An 18198-nucleotide genomic window follows, 5' to 3' on the forward strand; every position below is an offset into this window, starting at 1 on the left:
TTCCCTATTTTCTTCAACATTGTTGTTTTTTAAAATAGATTTGCCTCTTTCCAATCCATAGCATTAACCCATGTCTGCTTTCATGACAGTCTGCTATGATAAGGACACTAAATGGGGAAAAACACAGGGAATATGTTTAAAAGAAGCTGGGTTGAAGCATGGTGTGAAGGTCAAGTATGCAAGAGGCCACTGCGCCCTTCTAGCTGTCCTTTAGGGGTCCCAAGGTGGTTCAGGATAGCATTTAACGTTCCCTCAGACTGAACCTTTCTGAAATCTTCAGACTGCTTAGCTAACTTTTTTCACCATTATCTTTCATTTTGCTCACCTCTGCTCTCCTGGTTCCAGAAACCAGAAAGGCTTTCCTTGCGGTAGGTCTCATTCTACCAGAAGCAGAACTTCTGAAACCTTGTGAAAAAGCCTGTTCTTGACAAAAGCCCTTCAAATTTAGTGCACTAGATTGCACCTTCATACATATACTGGAACTTCTGGGTTTAGGAACAAACCCAAAGTCTGACCTTTTGAAATTCCCCTGCATCAATTATGATCATAATTTGAATACATATTTGCATTAAAAATAAGTAAACTTCTATGACCAACTGGCTTTTTCTGGCTGTATTGTGCCCATTGGATTTGGTTGGATCTTAATGTATGACAATATTCTGTTATAATTGATGTTATTTTCAGCTAATGTCCTTCTAGGATTGTGTTTTTCTTTGTCTTATAGTCAGTCAAACAGGAATACTCGTTTTTTTTACTACATGAGATAACCTTTTTTGGGGACTTGGCATCAGTGGAATAATGTGCTCTGAGAGAACAAAGGGATCCTAGTGTAAAATTAGATATAATGGGGAGAGCCGTGAGCCGTCCATGAGAGATGAGAAGGCTTTGTTCGGTTACCTCTCGCCTCCCCTTGTAGTCATAGAAATTACAAAATTCATGGAAGTTACCAAGGTTTTTAACTTAATATATTTTCTTTATAAGATGTAGACTTCAGAGTGCTTCTTTTTAAAGTTTTCTGGACTTCATCTCCCTGTTCCATTTTTCCTCCACTACCAAGATGTAGGGAAGTCATTATAAACTTAAGAGAAATCAGCATGGTCAATGAGCACCTAATCCATGCTCTGGATGTTAGTGGGATATATCTTCCTTGCCTCTTCAGTCTGTACAACTAGATTAATAAAATGCACATACAACTTGATATGCAGTTTGGTTTATGGATTAGATAATTTGATGGTTCTTTTGGAAGATTGGAGTTACAGAACTCACACGCTTTAGGTTAACTAATGTTTTAATTGAGCATTCTCTGGCTTTCTTGAGTAAATACAATTTTCCAGAAGCTGATACTTCATAGTTATAAAGGACTCTAATAATTAGAATTTTGTTTTCAATTTTTCTTTTAAGTATTCACAATAAAATTGTGTCTTCTTACAAATGAGCTTGCATAACTTTTAATAATCTTGGACTATTGAGAAAATTGACGCACTTGAATTTTGATTCTCTCCTTAGATGACTCTCAGCGGAAGCAGTATGAAGAGTGGCTCCAGGAGACTCAGCAGCTGCTTCAGATGCAGCAGAAGTATCTTGAGGAACAAATTGGTGCGCACAGAAAATCTAAGAAGGCCCTGTCAGCCAAACAGCGCACGGCCAAGAAGGCAGGGCGAGAGTTCCCAGAAGAGGACGCAGAGCAGCTCAAGCATGTTACTGAGCAGCAGAGCATGGTTCAGAAACAACTTGAGCAGGTAATAGCCAGGTTTGTAAAATGGAAGCCATCTGCAGCTAAAGAGCTGTGTCAGTGTGGTATTCATTCACTGGCTCAGGATTTTGGTTTATGCTGTTACACAGCATGCAAATTACATTCCTCTAAGACCCCTTAATAACTGAGGGAGCGGCTGGCTAGTCCTGAGTGATGCTTGCTGCCACTGAAGAAACTGACTCTATTTTATATACTGTCTGTGATCCTGGCATGATTGGATTGTACTAACAGATCACTGCAGCAGGGGTGGTGGCACACAACCTCTAACCTAGCACTTGGAGGCCGAGCCCCCTCTGAGTCTCATGCTACCCATATGCACTCTAGGGTACATAGTGAGACCTTTTTTTTTTGTTTGTTTGGGGGATTATTTGTTTTCTTTTGTCTGTTTTGTTAAGAACAAAAGAAAAAAATTAAACCACTGTGCAGGACACATGCTGTAGTCATTTGATAGACTAGGGCTTTCTTGACGTCAGGACCCGCAGAGATCGCTGTGTTGACACAAGAATCAGATCTGGCAAGGGTTTGGTTACTCTGTTTGTTTGTCTTTACCTCGTTCTTTGCTCTATGGCTTTAATGAAAGTTCAGATAGAGCATGTGAATGACTCTGCGATTCTTTGTCATAGCATATTTGTGTTTGTTTCTAATGTAGTGGAGGTGAAGGTCAGAACTGTAACTCAGTGGCACAGAGCTTGCCTAGCATGTGTGAGGTATTGCATTCCCTTGAGTGCTTTCAAAACAGTGACATAAAAGAGAAGAGGGAGGGGAAAAAAACCGGAATACCTTAAAAAGGGCCTTATTTCCAAAAAAAAAAAAAAGAAACCATCAGGGCTAAAAAGTTGTAAAGCTTTAAAATCACTGTTAAAAACAAGTTTAGGGGCTGGGGATTTAGCTCAGTGGTAGAGCGCTTACCTAGGAAGCGCAAGGCCCTGGGTTCGGTCCCCAGCTCCGAAAAAAAAAAAAAAAAAAACAAGTTTAAAATGAAGCGTGCAAGATGAGTTCAGAACGCACTTAATACCTTAGGGTTGTTACAAATGCTTATTCATGGAAGTTCATAGTAGCTTTATCCATCGTCATCCAAAGCTAGAACAGGCTTGGGAACAGGCCTCTTCACTGTTGCCCAGCTATGCGAAAAGGCTGAGGTTGTTGACTTTCATGCCAGCATATATAACACAACGAAATTCCATCTTAAGGGGGAAAGGGGGAAAGATACCAGGTCCCACCACCAAAGGTTTGGGATAATTCAAGTTTGGTGCATCTGTTTTTGATCAGAAAATTACATAGGAATAAAATAATAAAGCTGTTGATACATGCATACAGCTTGTATTTGGAGAGTATTACACTGAGCAGCGAGGTCCTTCCCAGTAACTTATATAACATGGGAAGGGCAGGTACAGAGATGGTCTATTAGCAGTAACTGTGGGGAACACAGGAAAGAGGGTTTGAGTCTAAAGAGTAGGCATGGGAACTTTTATATTAGAACATTTTCTTGATTATGGTATGACTGTAATTTCTCTGTGTGCTAAATCATTCATACAGTTGTACACTAGAACTTAAACTTTGCCTTTGTTTTAAGCTATAATTTATAAAGAACTCCAAATATTAATACTGGAAGTAGACAAGAGATTCAGAAATTCATAGAAATAGAAGTGTTCCCTTTATGGCAATTGCTCTGTGGTCTGTCTGTCTTATTTGACCTTGCCTATGACTCAAGGGATTGCTGTCATTACCACATGACTCTTAGAGAGACTGGCAAGTTAGTCTAGGCCATGTGGCGCGCTTGCTTTTGGCCAGCTTAAGGTTAGGGCTTTGGACTCCGTTGTCCTCCTTCACATCTGAGGCAGCAGCACAGTGTGCCTACAGCTTGATGATTATACTGTCCTCATTGATTTACACACTAGAGCTACTACAGAATGAGAGCTTCTTCTCTCTAGATCCATTCTCCTCATACTCTTTATTGATGGTAGATACTTTTTAAAGCAGATACTTAAGATAATGTATTTTTAGTCACTTTTCTGTCTTTGATGAGTTGTATTTCAAAAGTCCCGCTGAGTAGTGGCATAATTTTGATGAAAGCCTAGTTTGTTGCAAATAAATTGATGAAATTGTATTTATGAGCTAATATTATACTTTATTTGAAAAATTAGACAGGCACATCCTCACTACACAGTTGCCTGTAACACTGTAATCTCAGTAAGAAAGTAGTTTATTATAGATTTTGTATGTGTACACAAGAGAGTGAACCTAAATCTTTACAGTTTACTAGGTATCTTAGTTTCTTTTTCTGCTGAAAAATAAATTAAGGAAGAAAGGATTTGTTTGGGCTCACGGTTCCAGGTTACATAGTCCATTACAGTGAGAAAGTTATAACAGCAAAAGTTTGAGGGAGCCGCTTACATCGAAATCTTAGTCAGGAAGCAGGTCATCAATACATGCACACCACTGTTCAGTTCACTCTCTATTTTATCCAGTTCCTACCCAAGGAATAGTCTTGTCCAAAATCAAGATAGATCTTTCTATATCTGTTAACAGAATCAAGGTAATCTCCTACAGGCTACTTAAGAGGCTCGTCTCCTAAGTGATGCTAGATTATCAACTTGTCATCACTAACCAGCATAGCAAATGAGCACTCTACTGGTGAGTTATAGTCCTCACTTGGGGGAAGGGAGGAAGCAACTCCTGCAAGTTTTCCTCTGACCCCCACACCCATACAGTGATAGATGTGTACCCACACATACATACAGTAGATTTAAACAGAAGTTTGAAAGAAAAAAAGAAAAAGGTAGAAGTTATACAGTACTGGAGAGGAGCCCAGACACTTTTAATTTTGCAAAATATATGCTAGCTTACTTGGGGAATCCAAGAAAGTAAATGTGATTACTATTAAAAGTACTGGATTAAATATGTTAATACAAAATGTAGATAATTACTGCTTTTTAAAGGTATGTGCATCACTTTGTACCTTTCTTCCCCATTTCTAAGTGAGAAGGCAAGGTCCTCAGAATGAGTATTGCATCTTGACTGCCCTTTTCCCAGAGTACAGTGCATAACTCAAATGCTTCTTTAAACAAATAAATGGGTTAGGAAGATGGATTTGTAGGTAAAGGTGTGTGCTGCCAAGCCTTATGGCTTGAGTTTGTAATTATATATTAAGAATCCACACCACCACTTCCTCCCCCCAACCCCCCCCCCCCCAAAAAAAAACCATCAGGTATAATAGTACACATCTTTAATCCCAGCACTCAGGAGTCAGAGCCAGGTGGATCTCTGGTTGGAGGCCAGCCTAGTCTACAAAGCAAGTTCTAGGACAGCCAGGGCTACATAGATAGAGAGACCCTGTCTCAACAAACAAACAAACAAAAGAATCTACTTTAAAACTTTAAAATAATCACTTCAGAGCTGAGACATTTTCAGAAATTAGAATTTGAATGTGTCACCAACCAAATTTAGGGTTTTGTCAGTCATTTTAATCTAAGAGAGAGAATGTCATATGTGCTAATAATTCTTTTAAAATGCATTATTCTCTATATTTAGGAAATGGAATCTTACTAAATGGTTACAATTTTAGCCAGAACTCAGTTATTCTAACCTTGTGCATTAATGTAACTTCTTTGGCATCACACAGCTGTTTTCTGTTTTACTGCTAGATATATTATAGTTTAAATAGCATGTGACTGTCATGCTTATTTCAGAAAATTCTTTTTGAATTTCTGTGGATATTTAATGTACAAAGAACTTTTACAAGAAAAATAATTAACATTTTTGTTTGTGTGCACGAGCTCAAATGTACCACAGTACACATGTGGTCACAAGTTTTAGGAGTAGGCTGTCTGCCTCCTATGTGAGTCCCAGGGAGCCAAATCACATCATAGACCAAAACTTATCAGCCAGTGTTTTGGTGCCTCTCTTATATGTTCGTGAGTAATTATTACTTTACTGTTTCAGATTCGTAAACAACAGAAAGAGCATGCTGAGCTGATTGAAGATTATCGGATCAAGCAGCAGCAGCAGCAGCAGCAGCAGCAGCAGCAGCAGCAGCAGCAGTGCGCCCTAGCCCCTCCCATCCTCATGCCAGGGGTTCAGCCCCAGCCACCTCTAGTTCCAGGTGCCAGCCCACTCACCATGAGCCAACCCAACTTCCCCATGGTGTCACAGCAGCTTCAGCACCAGCAGCACACAGCAGTCATCTCTGGGCACACCAGCCCTGCTAGAATGCCCGGCTTACCTGGATGGCAATCTAGCAGTGCTCCCGCTCACCTCCCCCTTAACCCTTCTAGGATTCAGCCCCCAACTGCCCAACTATCTTTAAAAACTTGTACACCAGCCCCAGGGGCAGTGTCAAGTGCAAATCCACAGAATGGACCACCACCTCGAGTAGAATTTGATGACAACAACCCTTTCAGTGAAAGTTTTCAAGAGCGAGAGAGGAAGGAACGCTTACGAGAACAGCAGGAAAGACAGCGAGTGCAGCTGATGCAAGAAGTAGACAGACAGAGAGCTCTACAGCAGCGGATGGAGATGGAGCAGCATGGGCTTATGGGTGCTGAGCTAGCCAACAGGACACCTGTTTCCCAGATGCCATTCTATGCTTCTGACAGACCTTGTGACTTTTTGCAACCCCCACGACCCCTTCAGCAGTCTCCACAACACCAGCAGCAGATAGGGCCAGTTTTACCACAGCAGACTGTCCAACAAGGGTCTGTTAATTCACCCCCAAACCAAACTTTCATGCAAACCAATGAGCGAAGGCAGGTAGGACCTACCCCCTTTGTTCCAGATTCACCATCTGCTTCTGGTGGGAGCCCAAACTTCCATTCTGTTAAGCAAGGACATGGAAATCTTTCTGGATCCAGCTTTCAGCAGTCTCCACTGAGGCCTCCATTCACACCAATTTTACCAGGAAAGCCTCCGGTAGCCAATAGCAGTGTCCCATGTGGCCAAGACCCTGCTGTAACAGCACAGGGACAAAATTTTTCAGGATCCAGCCAGTCTCTCATTCAGTTGTATTCTGACATAATCCCAGAAGAAAAGGGGAAAAAGAAGAGAACAAGAAAAAAGAAAAAAGATGATGATGCAGAATCCAGCAAAGCCCCATCAACTCCCCACTCCGACTGCACAGCCCCACCAACCCCAGGCCTCTCAGAAACTACCTCTGCTCCTGCAGTGAGCACACCCAGTGAGCTCCCTCAGCAAAGACAACAGGAGGCAGTGGAGCCCGTCCGTGTCCCCACTCCAAATGTGGCAACAGGCCAGCCTTGTATCGAGTCAGAAAACAAACTTCCCAGCAGTGAATTCATAAAAGAAACTTCAAGTCAACAGACACCTGTGAGCTCAGAGGCAGACAAACCTTCCGGGGAGGCCTCCAACAAAAGTGAAGAGAGAAAGCTGGAGACGGCTGAGATACAGCCATGCCCAAGTCAGGAGGACACCAAAGTGGAAGAGAAAACTGGTAGTAAGATCAAAGACACTGCAGCTGGTCCTGTCTCCTCCATACAGTGTCCTTCCAATCCTGCCAGAACCCCTGTCACCAAAGGAGACACAGGAAACGAACTACTGAAGCACTTGTTAAAAAATAAGAAGGCCTCTTCCCTTCTCACTCAGAAACCTGAGGGCACTTTATCTTCAGATGAAAGCTCTACACAGGATGGTAAACTGGTGGAGAAGCAGAATCCAGCAGAAGGATTGGTAAGTGTCCATTGTGAAAACAACTGCCTTCGTTTTTAAACTATTATAGAAGATTGAGTATCAGCAAATTATCAATTTTAAAGCTATTTTGTTACTTTCTTGCTCAAAGAACCATTTTTGTTTTTACGTCCATGGCACCCTGGTTTTCCTTAGATTTGCAGACTGAGTGACTCATCGGCCTGTCATTAAAGCAAACGTGCATCATTTCTGTGTGTTCCAGCTGGCTGTCATAACCAAGTCGGACGAACGATAGCAAAGGAAGTGTGTGGGTCTTTATTATAAATAAGTGCATAATTTCTATTAGCCTTTCTAAAATTTAGAAGACAGCTCCTGTACTTGTCTTACTTCCCTTGAGTACTCTCAGGGGCGTGTCTTACTGGGAACTCACTGTCAGAAAACATAACCTGATTCTAGATGTGGATACCCTTTCCATCTTTGCAGTTCCCTATGTATCGATATTCTACCCATTTTAAGTGTTAACATTGGATTTCCTTCACATTTGTATGACAGGCAGTTTTAAATACATGCTTTGAATACAGTGACCGCACTTCGGTGAGCTTCGTTAAGCTATCCCACAAACAGGCATTTCTCTGTCTTTGGAATAGTTCTGCTTGTTGCTTGCTCCTTGTCTTCCATAAGTGGCAGCGGTTAGCACTGCGTTCGCAGCTTCCCTGGGGTGCAGCTCAGTTTGGTTTTTATCATTTTTACGTTGTAATTGAAGTGCAGTAGTGTTCTGACTTGTCCAGGCTTGCAGTTTTAAGGATAATGAGACTTGTCATTTTGCAAGGATTGGCTCTCCTCTCCAGTGTTGTCTCCTGTTGGTCAGTAGAGATTGAGCTCTCCAGCAGTTGTTACTTTTGTCTAATTGGCAGCTATGGTTGTCTCTTCGTTCTCTCTATTCTTTGGGAGTCTCGTGCATGCAAACAGTGCATCTTGTAGTTGTATTTTTCTAGTTGCTAATATGCTCCCCAGGTCCAGTCCTTAGCTGCTGACTCCAAGGTGTTTTGTGTCTGGGAATCCTGAGTGCCCTCAGCCCTGTGCCCACTGTGCCCTCTCTGCCCCATGTGCTGCAACTCCTTCTTTTCTCCTTCCTTTTCTAATGTCTTTTTCTTTTGTGAAACTTGGTTCTGAAACTCGTAACGAGCTTCCTGAACTTGACCAACCACAGATGTGTAGATGCCCAGGTGTTCACCTCAGACTTGCTGGGGCTTTACTCACATAGAAACTGCCGTCAGCATGTTCATACCAAAATCTGTGCCATACACGAATGTTTAGTGGCACAAGGAAGCAGGCACATGTCAAGTAAGAAAGGCAGAAACCAAGATATTAAAATGAGCATGAGGTGTATGTCTTGGCCCTTGTGATTAAAAGAACAGGAACTATCTGAAGCTATGCATAGTGGAAGCTGCCTGTAATCTCAGCACTCAGTCTGAGCTGAGGGCAGTCTGAGCCACAAAGTGAAACTTTTGCACAAACTAATAAAAAATTCAAAATCTTTGGTGAATTTTTATCCTTGTCTTTTGAAACATGGTTGAGTTTACTCTAGAATAATTGTACATTTAGAGACGACATCTGTAAAGCATCTAAGGTGGCTGAGTCACCTGCTTAACATGCTTGCCTGCTCAGCCTTCATAGCCAATCACAAAACTCAGAGGTCCCTGAGGACGGCCGCATCCATGTTACCTGGGGTCCTTTGAGAGCATACCAGATTTGTTCGTGCTACTGTGTTCCTAAGTCAGAATGCACTGTTCAGCAACATTCCCCAGATGACCCAGTGCTGTGGCCCTTATATAAGCATCTGGTGGCCCTGCTAAGACTGAGATTGCTGGTTCATTTGTTGTAGGTTGGACCAGAGAATCTGCATTTCTAATCAGTCCCAGGAGCTGCTGTGTTTCTCTTGGAGAAGCAGGGATGTACCCAGGCATAGGCAACATATGTCTGCTTCACCCTCCTTCCTCCCTTTATATGCACTAAGAAGAAAAAGTAATTTGTAATAAATAAAATTATATGAAATTTAAATTTGTTCATGAGTTTTAAAAGCTTTGGACCATGCCAACTCATTTATAAAAACCATACAGCTGCTTTTGCAGTACTGTATCCTATGACACAGACCACATGGCTCATGGGCTAAAATTGTTACCGTTTCCTTTACCTATAATTTGCCACCCATGTGATGTTTATGTTTTGATATTGATACCTACAGACTTCGATAAAACCTTTTTCAAGGCCTGTATTACTCTCACATCTTTGTGGCCATGAAAGCAAAAGGAAAGGAAGGGAGCTAGAGACAGGTGGCTTAATGGTTAGAATTTATAATTCTTGCAGAGCACCTGGGTTTGGCTCCTGGCCCCCACATGGTGCCTTATAACCATTGGTAGCTCCAGTTAGAGAAGATTCAATACTCTTTTCTGATTTTCACAGGCACCATCATGCATATGGTGTCTATACATTGTATACATATAAATAAGGTATTCAAACACAGTAAATAGAACAAATAAATCTTTTTTAAAAGTAAAGGAAAGATTAATTTGCTGTTATCTGTGTTCTCTTATTTTGGCTATATTAGTACACAGCCATTACATTTGAATGAAAAATGTAGATGTTGACACTAGTTTGAGGGGCCAGTATGACATCTTACTGCTTTCTAACTGCTGTTTTTTTACCTCTGGTGCATGAGCTTATAATGTTCCTGGAACTTGTGAATTAGCTTCACATCTCAGATTACAGCAGCTCTTAGTTCCTATGGGGGAAAATAAATTGTCAAGAACACGGCTCAGAAGCTGCCTATTCATCTGGCATGGTGCCTCCCTGGTCTCAGCTTAGATAGCAAGGAACCATACTTCATTCTTGTTTCTAGGAGTTCTGCAATTTCCTACGTTGCTGAGGCTGGCTATTTTTCATATTTTAATATACCTTAATGCAGAGGGAAGAGGGAACAGTTACTTTCAGAAAACAACTTCACGCTGTCACTTCCCTCTTTAAGATGGGATGCCATGCTAGGAATGAGTCACGAGTTGGAGCTAGTCTAGCATGAACTAAGAACCAAGCATGTGGGTAGTTACTTACTTCTTAACCTTTCCAATTACATTAGCAAACTTTGGGGGCTCAAATGCAAGGTGGTTTTGGAGGTGGCAACAGCCAGTTGCCAAAAACAGATGGAGGAAGTGAAACCAAGAAACAGCGAAGCAAACGGACACAGAGGACGGGGGAAAAAGCAGCACCTCGCTCAAAGAAAAGGAAGAAGGATGAAGAGGAAAAGCAGGCTGTGTGCTCCAGCTCTGACTCCTTCACCCACTTGAAACAGGTGAGCTGTCAGAACAGCCCTTTGCCACTTCCAGCAGGGGAGAGAGCACGTGTTGCCTTGTCAATCCTAGGATTGACCTTCTTACAGTTAGTTTCTAATTAAAATAGAGCTACAGGGAGGAAGGACATCTGGACAAGGAACCTAATAGACTTTGTTTGCCAGCAAACCCACACTTTATCCCGTTGGCATTTGAGGTTTACATTCTAAGAGATGGCTTAGTAAGTAGGTGAGGGTCAAGATTTACGGTCTTCAGAAGGAGCGGCCTCAACACCAGGAAGCTTTGTATCCCCCACTTCTTGTGACTCTGGACCCAAAGAGATGCAGCCATGGACTCATTTAAACTCTCATTGCTCACTGCAAGCAAAGACGGGGAGGGACACGCCGCCCCATTTCTGTTCCCATTGGCAGTGCCTGGCCTCCATTCTTGCCCTGGTTCTTACTGAGCAATATTAAAGAGCATGTTTTTCTTGTGAGGCGCATGATGGCATCTCTTTAACAGATGGGAATAAAACTTATCTGACATATATCCCCGAGATTCTGTAGTTTCCAGCATTTGGAATCTTGAGATTTTTAAGTTTTATTTTTTACAATCCTTATTTGACTTCAGGTCTTAGGAAGCCCAGAAACACTTCCATGTTTGTTAATCATGTACATTACTTTTTAAATGTGTTTTTTAATAGCAGCTCTCTCTGCTCCCTCTAATGGAACCGATCATTGGAGTGAACTTTGCGCACTTTCTTCCTTATGGCAGTGGCCAATTTAATAGTGGGACTCGACTTCTAGGAACTTTTGGCAGTGCCGCCCTTGAAGGGGTCTCAGACTACTATTCTCAGTTGATCTACAAGGTATGTCTCTTTGCCAGGGTGCTGCCTTGCCTCAGATTGGAGAGCATCCCACCACGGGGAGTGTGGCTTACTTAGCCTTGCATCTAGTTTACATAGTCTCCCAGATACACTGAAACTTAGGCTCAGCTAAAAGATTAAAAATCTATCTGGTTAAATATTTCTAACATGTCTGTGAGATGAGAATACAAATGGTAGAGAATACCCATTATATCTCTCTATCGTAAAGAAAACACATTTTCCTTGTAACCTTTGTTAACTCTTAAAATGAATTGAATTGACGGTACATAGTAGGACTCAAAGGTATGGTTAAATTTTATCTTGGAAGATGGATTTTAAAAGCTTTTAATATATTTCATTAAATAATTTAGGTGCTAATTGAAATTATGCACTAATTCTTAGATTACCAACATAGAATAAGTCAGTCAAGATAATACTACTTTTTAAATATTTTTATGATAGCATCGTAAGATCGCTTCACTTTGCATCTGTCCTATACAAAGCAATTATTTTGAAAAATATGTGAGTGTCTGTTTTCTTGGTGGCTTTTCTTTTGTTACTAAGACAACTGTCTCCATGTTCCCTTTGCTGTCTTTATGGCCTGTTCTTCAGTTAGCCTTCCTCAGTTCAGGCTGCTTGCCAGCCTTACTCTTGTAACCTCCCCTTGCACTGCACTACTATGTGTAGTCATTACAGGTGACGCCAGCATTCCTTGGGGAGACCAAGCCATAAATGACAAATGGGTGGCATATGGAAGGCTGAGAGAGATAACCAAAAGTGAACTGTATTTGTTAGTATATTTGGTGCCTTTAGTGTTATTTTTTCTCTTTTTTCTTCTTTCAGAGATCTTGAACAGTTCAAGTTCTTACAGCTGAGATGTAAATTGAAATTATAGATAGCTTAAAGACACATTCTGTATTTTCATATTTTAATGAAAATTGAATAAAGGAACATTTAACTACTTTTTGCAACATAGCCAATTTTAAAACTGCTTTTTATTGGTTGTTGTAATGATGAAACCTGAGAACAGTTACACAGAATTAAGTATAACAAAAATTGGGTTCTTCTATTTCAACGTTGAATGTTCAAGCTGGGCCAAGTAGGCTAATGGATAACAACATTCTACTGTGATGACCTCATGGCCCCATGTGTGTATATTTTCGTTCTTGTGCATTTGGAACGGAGATGCCTCTGGATTATGTTTCTTGTAGCCTTGCTTCCTTGTGCTAAAAATTCACAGAATTAGGTTTTAGCAAGGTCAATGCATATTTGCTCAGTAGCATATAATTTAAAATTTTTTGGTCTCCTGCAGCAGAATAATTTAAGTAATCCTCCAACACCCCCTGCCTCTCTTCCTCCTACACCACCTCCTATGGCTTGCCAGAAGATGGCAAATGGTTTTGCAACGACTGAAGAACTTGCTGGAAAAGCTGGCGTGTTGGTGAGCCACGAAGGTATGATAAATAGCATTCAAATCTCATACCTCTGAGGGCTGTGCCTTTGAAAGCTGTGTGTATACTGAGTGTCTGCAGAACTGAAGAGTTCCATCTGTGTCTGCTGTGTGCTACATGCTTTCATCCTATTTGTTTGCTTTTGCAGTCACCAGAGCTTTAGGACCGAAGCCATTTCAGCTGCCTTTCAGACCTCAGGATGACTTGCTAGCTCGAGCCATTGCTCAAGGCCCGAAGACAGTGGATGTTCCTGCCTCTCTTCCAACACCACCTCACAATAATCATGAAGAATTAAGGTAGAAGCTACTTTTTAAATGTGCGTGCGCGTGTGCGTGTGCATGTGTGTTGCCTGCATACATGTCATAACTGGTGTCCACAAAGGCCTATACTAGAGCATTGGATTTCTGGAACCGAACTTCCAGGTTGTAAGCGCCCTACGCCCTGGGAATTAAACCTGGGTCCCCTGGAAGAGCAGCCAAGGCTTTTAACCACTAAACCATTGCTCCCAGCATCAGAAGCTAATTTTTAAAAATTGGTTGCTTCTTTTTAAAAATGTGCTTAGGATTTGGCAATAGTATATAAAGGTATAAAGTACTCTTGAATATAAACTGTCCAATGTATCATTACTATTGAAGTGAAATTAGTTTCTGCGTTTTTAAAGTCTAATATAATTTAAGCAGTATAGCACCATAATAATCGAATAGACATTAATGGTTATAGGAAAACTTCTACACAAAATATTTCAGAGGGTGTTTCTTTGTTTTTGTTTTTGTCCCCCCACCCCAGCTCTTCGTATGATTTGTTGGGTTTATTGATACTTACAGACATCTAAAATGAGAACTCAACCATCAGAGATACCAGAGGTATCATTGAAAAGAATAGCTCTAAGCTACAACAAGCTTATCACCAATTTTGCCCCCAAGAATCTTACTGGGAGAATCAGACTCCCTTAGTAGATAAATTTACTACCCAGGTAGTTAATAGTATGTATGAGCTTCTTTAGAATTTTATTCCTTTGTGGAAAATCTGATGAGTCCCTGTTCTGAGATGTCCATTTAATCGAAGTCTCTTAATTAATGAGAAGCTTGTCACTGTACATAGCAGCGCAGGATGGATGTTTCTGCAGCTACCTGGAAGGTATCACTTTGGGTTTGAAGTGGAGCGTCTCCCTCCTCTCTCACCTTACAGTTAGGAATTCCTGGCTCTGTCTGTAGAGTGAAGCTCTTCCCAGCCTGTGAGTGTGCGTGTGCTGATCTAGCACAGATGTCTGTTGAGTCCCTGGATTTACATGACTGCCCAGCAGCCTTTTCCAGCTCTCCTCCTCCTTCAGTGTGAAGGCCTACAGCCATGTTCCACACTGTAGCTTTAGGCCTCACCATCTCCCTTCTTTGTTTTTCACTGTTTTATTAGTTAAGAGAATTAAGTGCCAACAACACCGCAGTCACTATGTTTTCTCTCATCCTGCCACTGTACACAGCAGCGACAAGATAGATGTCCCTGTGGTTCCGTGGAGGCTGACCTGGACAGTTCAGCACAGCCTCCCTCCTAGTCGCCAAGATGTCAGCTTCTCATGCCATGGTGTAGTCTGAACATCTCCTTCTTGGAGAACCTTACATTTCAATGTACAGCTTTTTCAAAAGAATACCCTTTGTACTGTTTTGTAGGTAAACCTGTTTTCATGGATCCAGTAGAGTACTTTTCTGTGGTGTCCGTGGGCCTGGGAGAAATGCCACAGAGCTGCACATGGTGATGTGTGTTCCTCTTTCAGGATTCAGGACCACTATGGCGACCGGGACACTCCAGACAGTTTCGTCCCCTCGTCTTCTCCTGAGAGTGTAGTTGGTGTGGAGGTGAACAAGTACCCCGACCTGTCACTGGTGAAGGAGGAGCCTCCCGAGCCTGTGCCATCCCCCATCATTCCCATTCTCCCCAGCATCTCTGGGAGAGGTACGCCCAGCTCGGTCTGCCAAGTTACTGTGTACGTGTCTTCACTTTGAAAGCTATGAGCATTCTTTTCTTCCCTTTTAGATTCAGAATCAAGAAGAAATGACATCAAAACTGAACCAGGCACTTTATTTTTTACATCACCTTTTGGTTCATCCCCAAATGGTCCCAGATCGGGTCTTATATCTGTGGCAATCACCCTGCATCCTACAGCTGCTGAGGTAAAGGATGATGACATCACTTATGCTGTGCTGTGCGTGCCATTGTTAGACTCCTGTCAGCGGTTTGCACGGAAACGATGCGGGTGGCAGAACAGAAGTGGAGGGAGGGAGGGAGGGAGGGAGAGAGGCAGGGAGGGAGGGAGGGAGGAAGGAAGGGAGGGAGTTGCTCCAGCCAGACATCCAGGCCCCTCTTGAGCACTGTTCAGTATGAGGCTTGTTTGGCCAAAGACTGGAGCTGAGAGTTCATGTGCTCTTCTAAAAGAATGTGTGCTCTGGAGAACTCTAGAGAAAAGCATTTCCACAACTCTCCGTGTTATAAAACCATAGTCAATAATAGAGTCACAAAGTATTAGAAACTTTCTACAGGCAAATTATGACAACAGCACTAATGATCTATCAAGGATTTATTTGTTTTAAAAACTCCCAAGATTTATATAAGATATTTTATTGGAAATCAAACTTACAGTATGTATGTATGTATGTATGTATGTATGTGTGTGTGTGTGTGTGTGTGTGTGTGTGTGTGTGTGTGTGTGTATTTCTCCTCAGTGTCTCACACCTCTAGTCTAGAAGACTAGGTGAGTAACACCATGTTCACTTTTGTTGTAGAACATTAGCAGTGTTGTGGCTGCGTTTTCCGACCTTCTTCACGTGAGAATTCCTAACAGCTATGAGGTTAGTAGTGCTCCAGATGTTCCATCCATGGGTTTGGTCAGTAGCCACAGAATAAACCCAGGTTTGGAGTATCGGCAGCATTTGCTTCTTCGTGGGCCTCCACCAGGATCTGCAAATCCTCCCCGATTAGCAACCTCTTACCGGCTGAAGCAGCCTAATGTACCATTTCCTCCAGCGAGCAATGGTGAGCTAGTGAGCTTTTTGTTAACCCCAAATCCACTCTCGGTTAAAGTTAAGCCTGCTCATTTTGAAATTTTGATTTACTTTTTAACAAGTAATAGGCAATGATGTGTTGGTGTGTAGTATTTGATAAGTTAACCTTCTCTGGCTGTCCCTTTCTGTGGTGTGATGGGAATTTCTATGCTCGGGCCTATGGCAACAAGACTGACACTAACTCTCTGTTCAAGCTGCTCAAAGACTCAGCTTGCTGACCCTTCTGTTCTTTGAATACCTGAACCACTTGCCACAGTTGGCCTGCTCGCTCTGGTGCAGATGACGCCATAGATAGTGCCATGTTGTCACTACCTCCGCTTGCCTTTGCATACTCTCTATAGGGCACATTTCTTTCCGCCGGAATACCTGGGTCCCGGTACACACACATACACACACACACACACACACACACACACACACACACACACACACACACACACACACACACACACCCACACACCCACACCCCATTTCTGATAACCGGCACATCTTCCTAATGCCATGAAGTTGCTTTCCGTATGCACACTGGCCTCGTATGTGCCAGCCTGTTCCTCACCACCTCCTCATCCCTTGAATTCCTTGTAATATTTTTGTCTTCCCTAAATTTACACTAGAATCTGGCTGTTTCTTATCTTTGAACTCTTTTTGAAAGTTACCTGTGTTAAAGTTGTAAACTCTTTGCAATCTTAGCTGCTGGCTGCTTCTTTCTTGGTTCTCTTGCCATTTTCTGCCTTGACCTCCAACTTTCTACCCCCAAGAGATTCCCTCAGTGTAGACTTGCTCTCCTGACCCTCGGGCCTTGTTCACACACAGTACTCCTTGGCTCTCACTTCTCTCTGAGGCTGTGAATCACATAAGTCATTTGTACTCAGTGCTCTTTCTTTTCCATAGAACTTGCAATGTCACCTTACCTGTCAAGAAGTGGATCTGTGTTCTCTTGATGCGTTGTATATATTTGAGGATCTTGGGGCTTTGTTTATGTTTGATCCTTTTGTGCTAGCCTCCTTTTTCAGCTGTTTGGGAGTGGGTATTTTTCCTTTATTTATACTTCATTGTCAAAAATTAGATGCCCTGCCACCAGAACTTAGAAAACTTTATTAGAGCATAATATAAAGTAAGTCAACAATCCATGTTGTTGTTGTTTGTTGATAGTATATCACTTTCTATTGTGTGCTACCTGTATCTTTGGTCAGTGTTAATTGCTAACAAAAGTCCATTCCTTAGGACTTTCTGGATGTAAAGATTCTAGTCATGGGATAGCAGAAGGCACATCACTCCGGCCACAGTGGTGCTGTCACTGTAAAGTGGTCATTCTTGGAAGTGGTGTGCGGAAATCATTCAAGGATCTGACCTTTGCGAACAAGGTACTTTACTATTCTTCTCACGACCTGGCCCTACCTCTGTTTTTGCCAGTGACTCCTGCATCAGGACAAAGTACTCCATAGGACATGATAGACAGTCATATAGTAGATGGGCTCAGCTTCAAACCAAGTAGCTACACCAGACTGTTCACTTGTCCATGACAAGGAGCACATTTATACAATAGTGAGATATGGACAGTGTAGTTACTGCTTTTTTTTTTCTCCCCAAACTCTTTGTCTCTGTATCTAGCCCCAGCTGTCCTAAGCCAGGCTGGCCTTGAACTCACAAAGATCTACCTCCCTTTGCCTCCAAAGTGCTGGGATTAAAGCTGTGCACCACCACGCCCACTCAGCTCGGCATTAGTTCAGTTGGAACATGTGACACTCACGTCTGAAAACCACCAGAGAGGAGCAGTCCGTCCGGGCTGTGTCCATCAGCTCGTGTCTCACTGAGGTCCCATGCCTTTCCCTTGCTTTTCAGGGTTCCCGAGAGAGCACCAGAAGGACGGAAAAGGACATTGTCTTTTGTAGTAATAACTGCTATATTCTTCATTCAACAACTGCACAAGCAAAAATTTCAGACAACAAGGTAAAGTGAGGAAAGTATATTGAGGGATTTCTGCTTTGGGGGTACAGTCCCATCCTCAAGAGAGCACCTCTAGGGAATCCTAGTAAGATGGTACAAAGTTGACAGACAAGCCTGAAATAACCTTCAGGTATCTTTAACAAAAAGTAGAAAAGTTCAAATTACA

General features: G+C 42.2%; 1 protein-coding gene across 26 annotated transcripts in view; it reads left to right on the top strand.

Annotated features, from left to right (window-relative positions):
- Kmt2c (lysine methyltransferase 2C) overlaps positions 1 to 18198 on the top strand; it is a 214730-nt gene that overhangs the window by 181837 nt on the left and 14695 nt on the right. For 13 of the 26 annotated variants that reach the window (XM_087659632.1, XM_087659635.1, XM_087659639.1 and 10 more), the window contains 11 exons: positions 1507 to 1739; positions 5696 to 7435; positions 10527 to 10739; positions 11420 to 11584; positions 12894 to 13035; positions 13181 to 13328; positions 14801 to 14979; positions 15061 to 15197; positions 15807 to 16056; positions 17310 to 17449; positions 17928 to 18035. In XM_087659632.1, coding sequence (XP_087515758.1) covers positions 1507 to 1739; positions 5696 to 7435; positions 10527 to 10739; positions 11420 to 11584; positions 12894 to 13035; positions 13181 to 13328; positions 14801 to 14979; positions 15061 to 15197; positions 15807 to 16056; positions 17310 to 17449; positions 17928 to 18035 — 3455 coding nt within the window. Of the gene's footprint in view, positions 1 to 345; positions 369 to 1506; positions 1740 to 5695; positions 7436 to 10526; positions 10740 to 11419; positions 11585 to 12893; positions 13036 to 13180; positions 13329 to 14800; positions 14980 to 15060; positions 15198 to 15806; positions 16057 to 17309; positions 17450 to 17927; positions 18036 to 18198 lie in introns of those variants that run through there. The other 13 variants (XM_087659634.1, XM_087659637.1, XM_087659644.1 and 10 more) reach the window with 8 other exon arrangements.

This window comes from Rattus norvegicus, chromosome 4 (genome assembly GCF_021556685.1).
Source record: "Rattus norvegicus strain SHRSP/BbbUtx chromosome 4, alternate assembly SHRSP_T2T, whole genome shotgun sequence".
NCBI classification, from domain to species: Eukaryota; Metazoa; Chordata; class Mammalia; order Rodentia; family Muridae; genus Rattus; species Rattus norvegicus.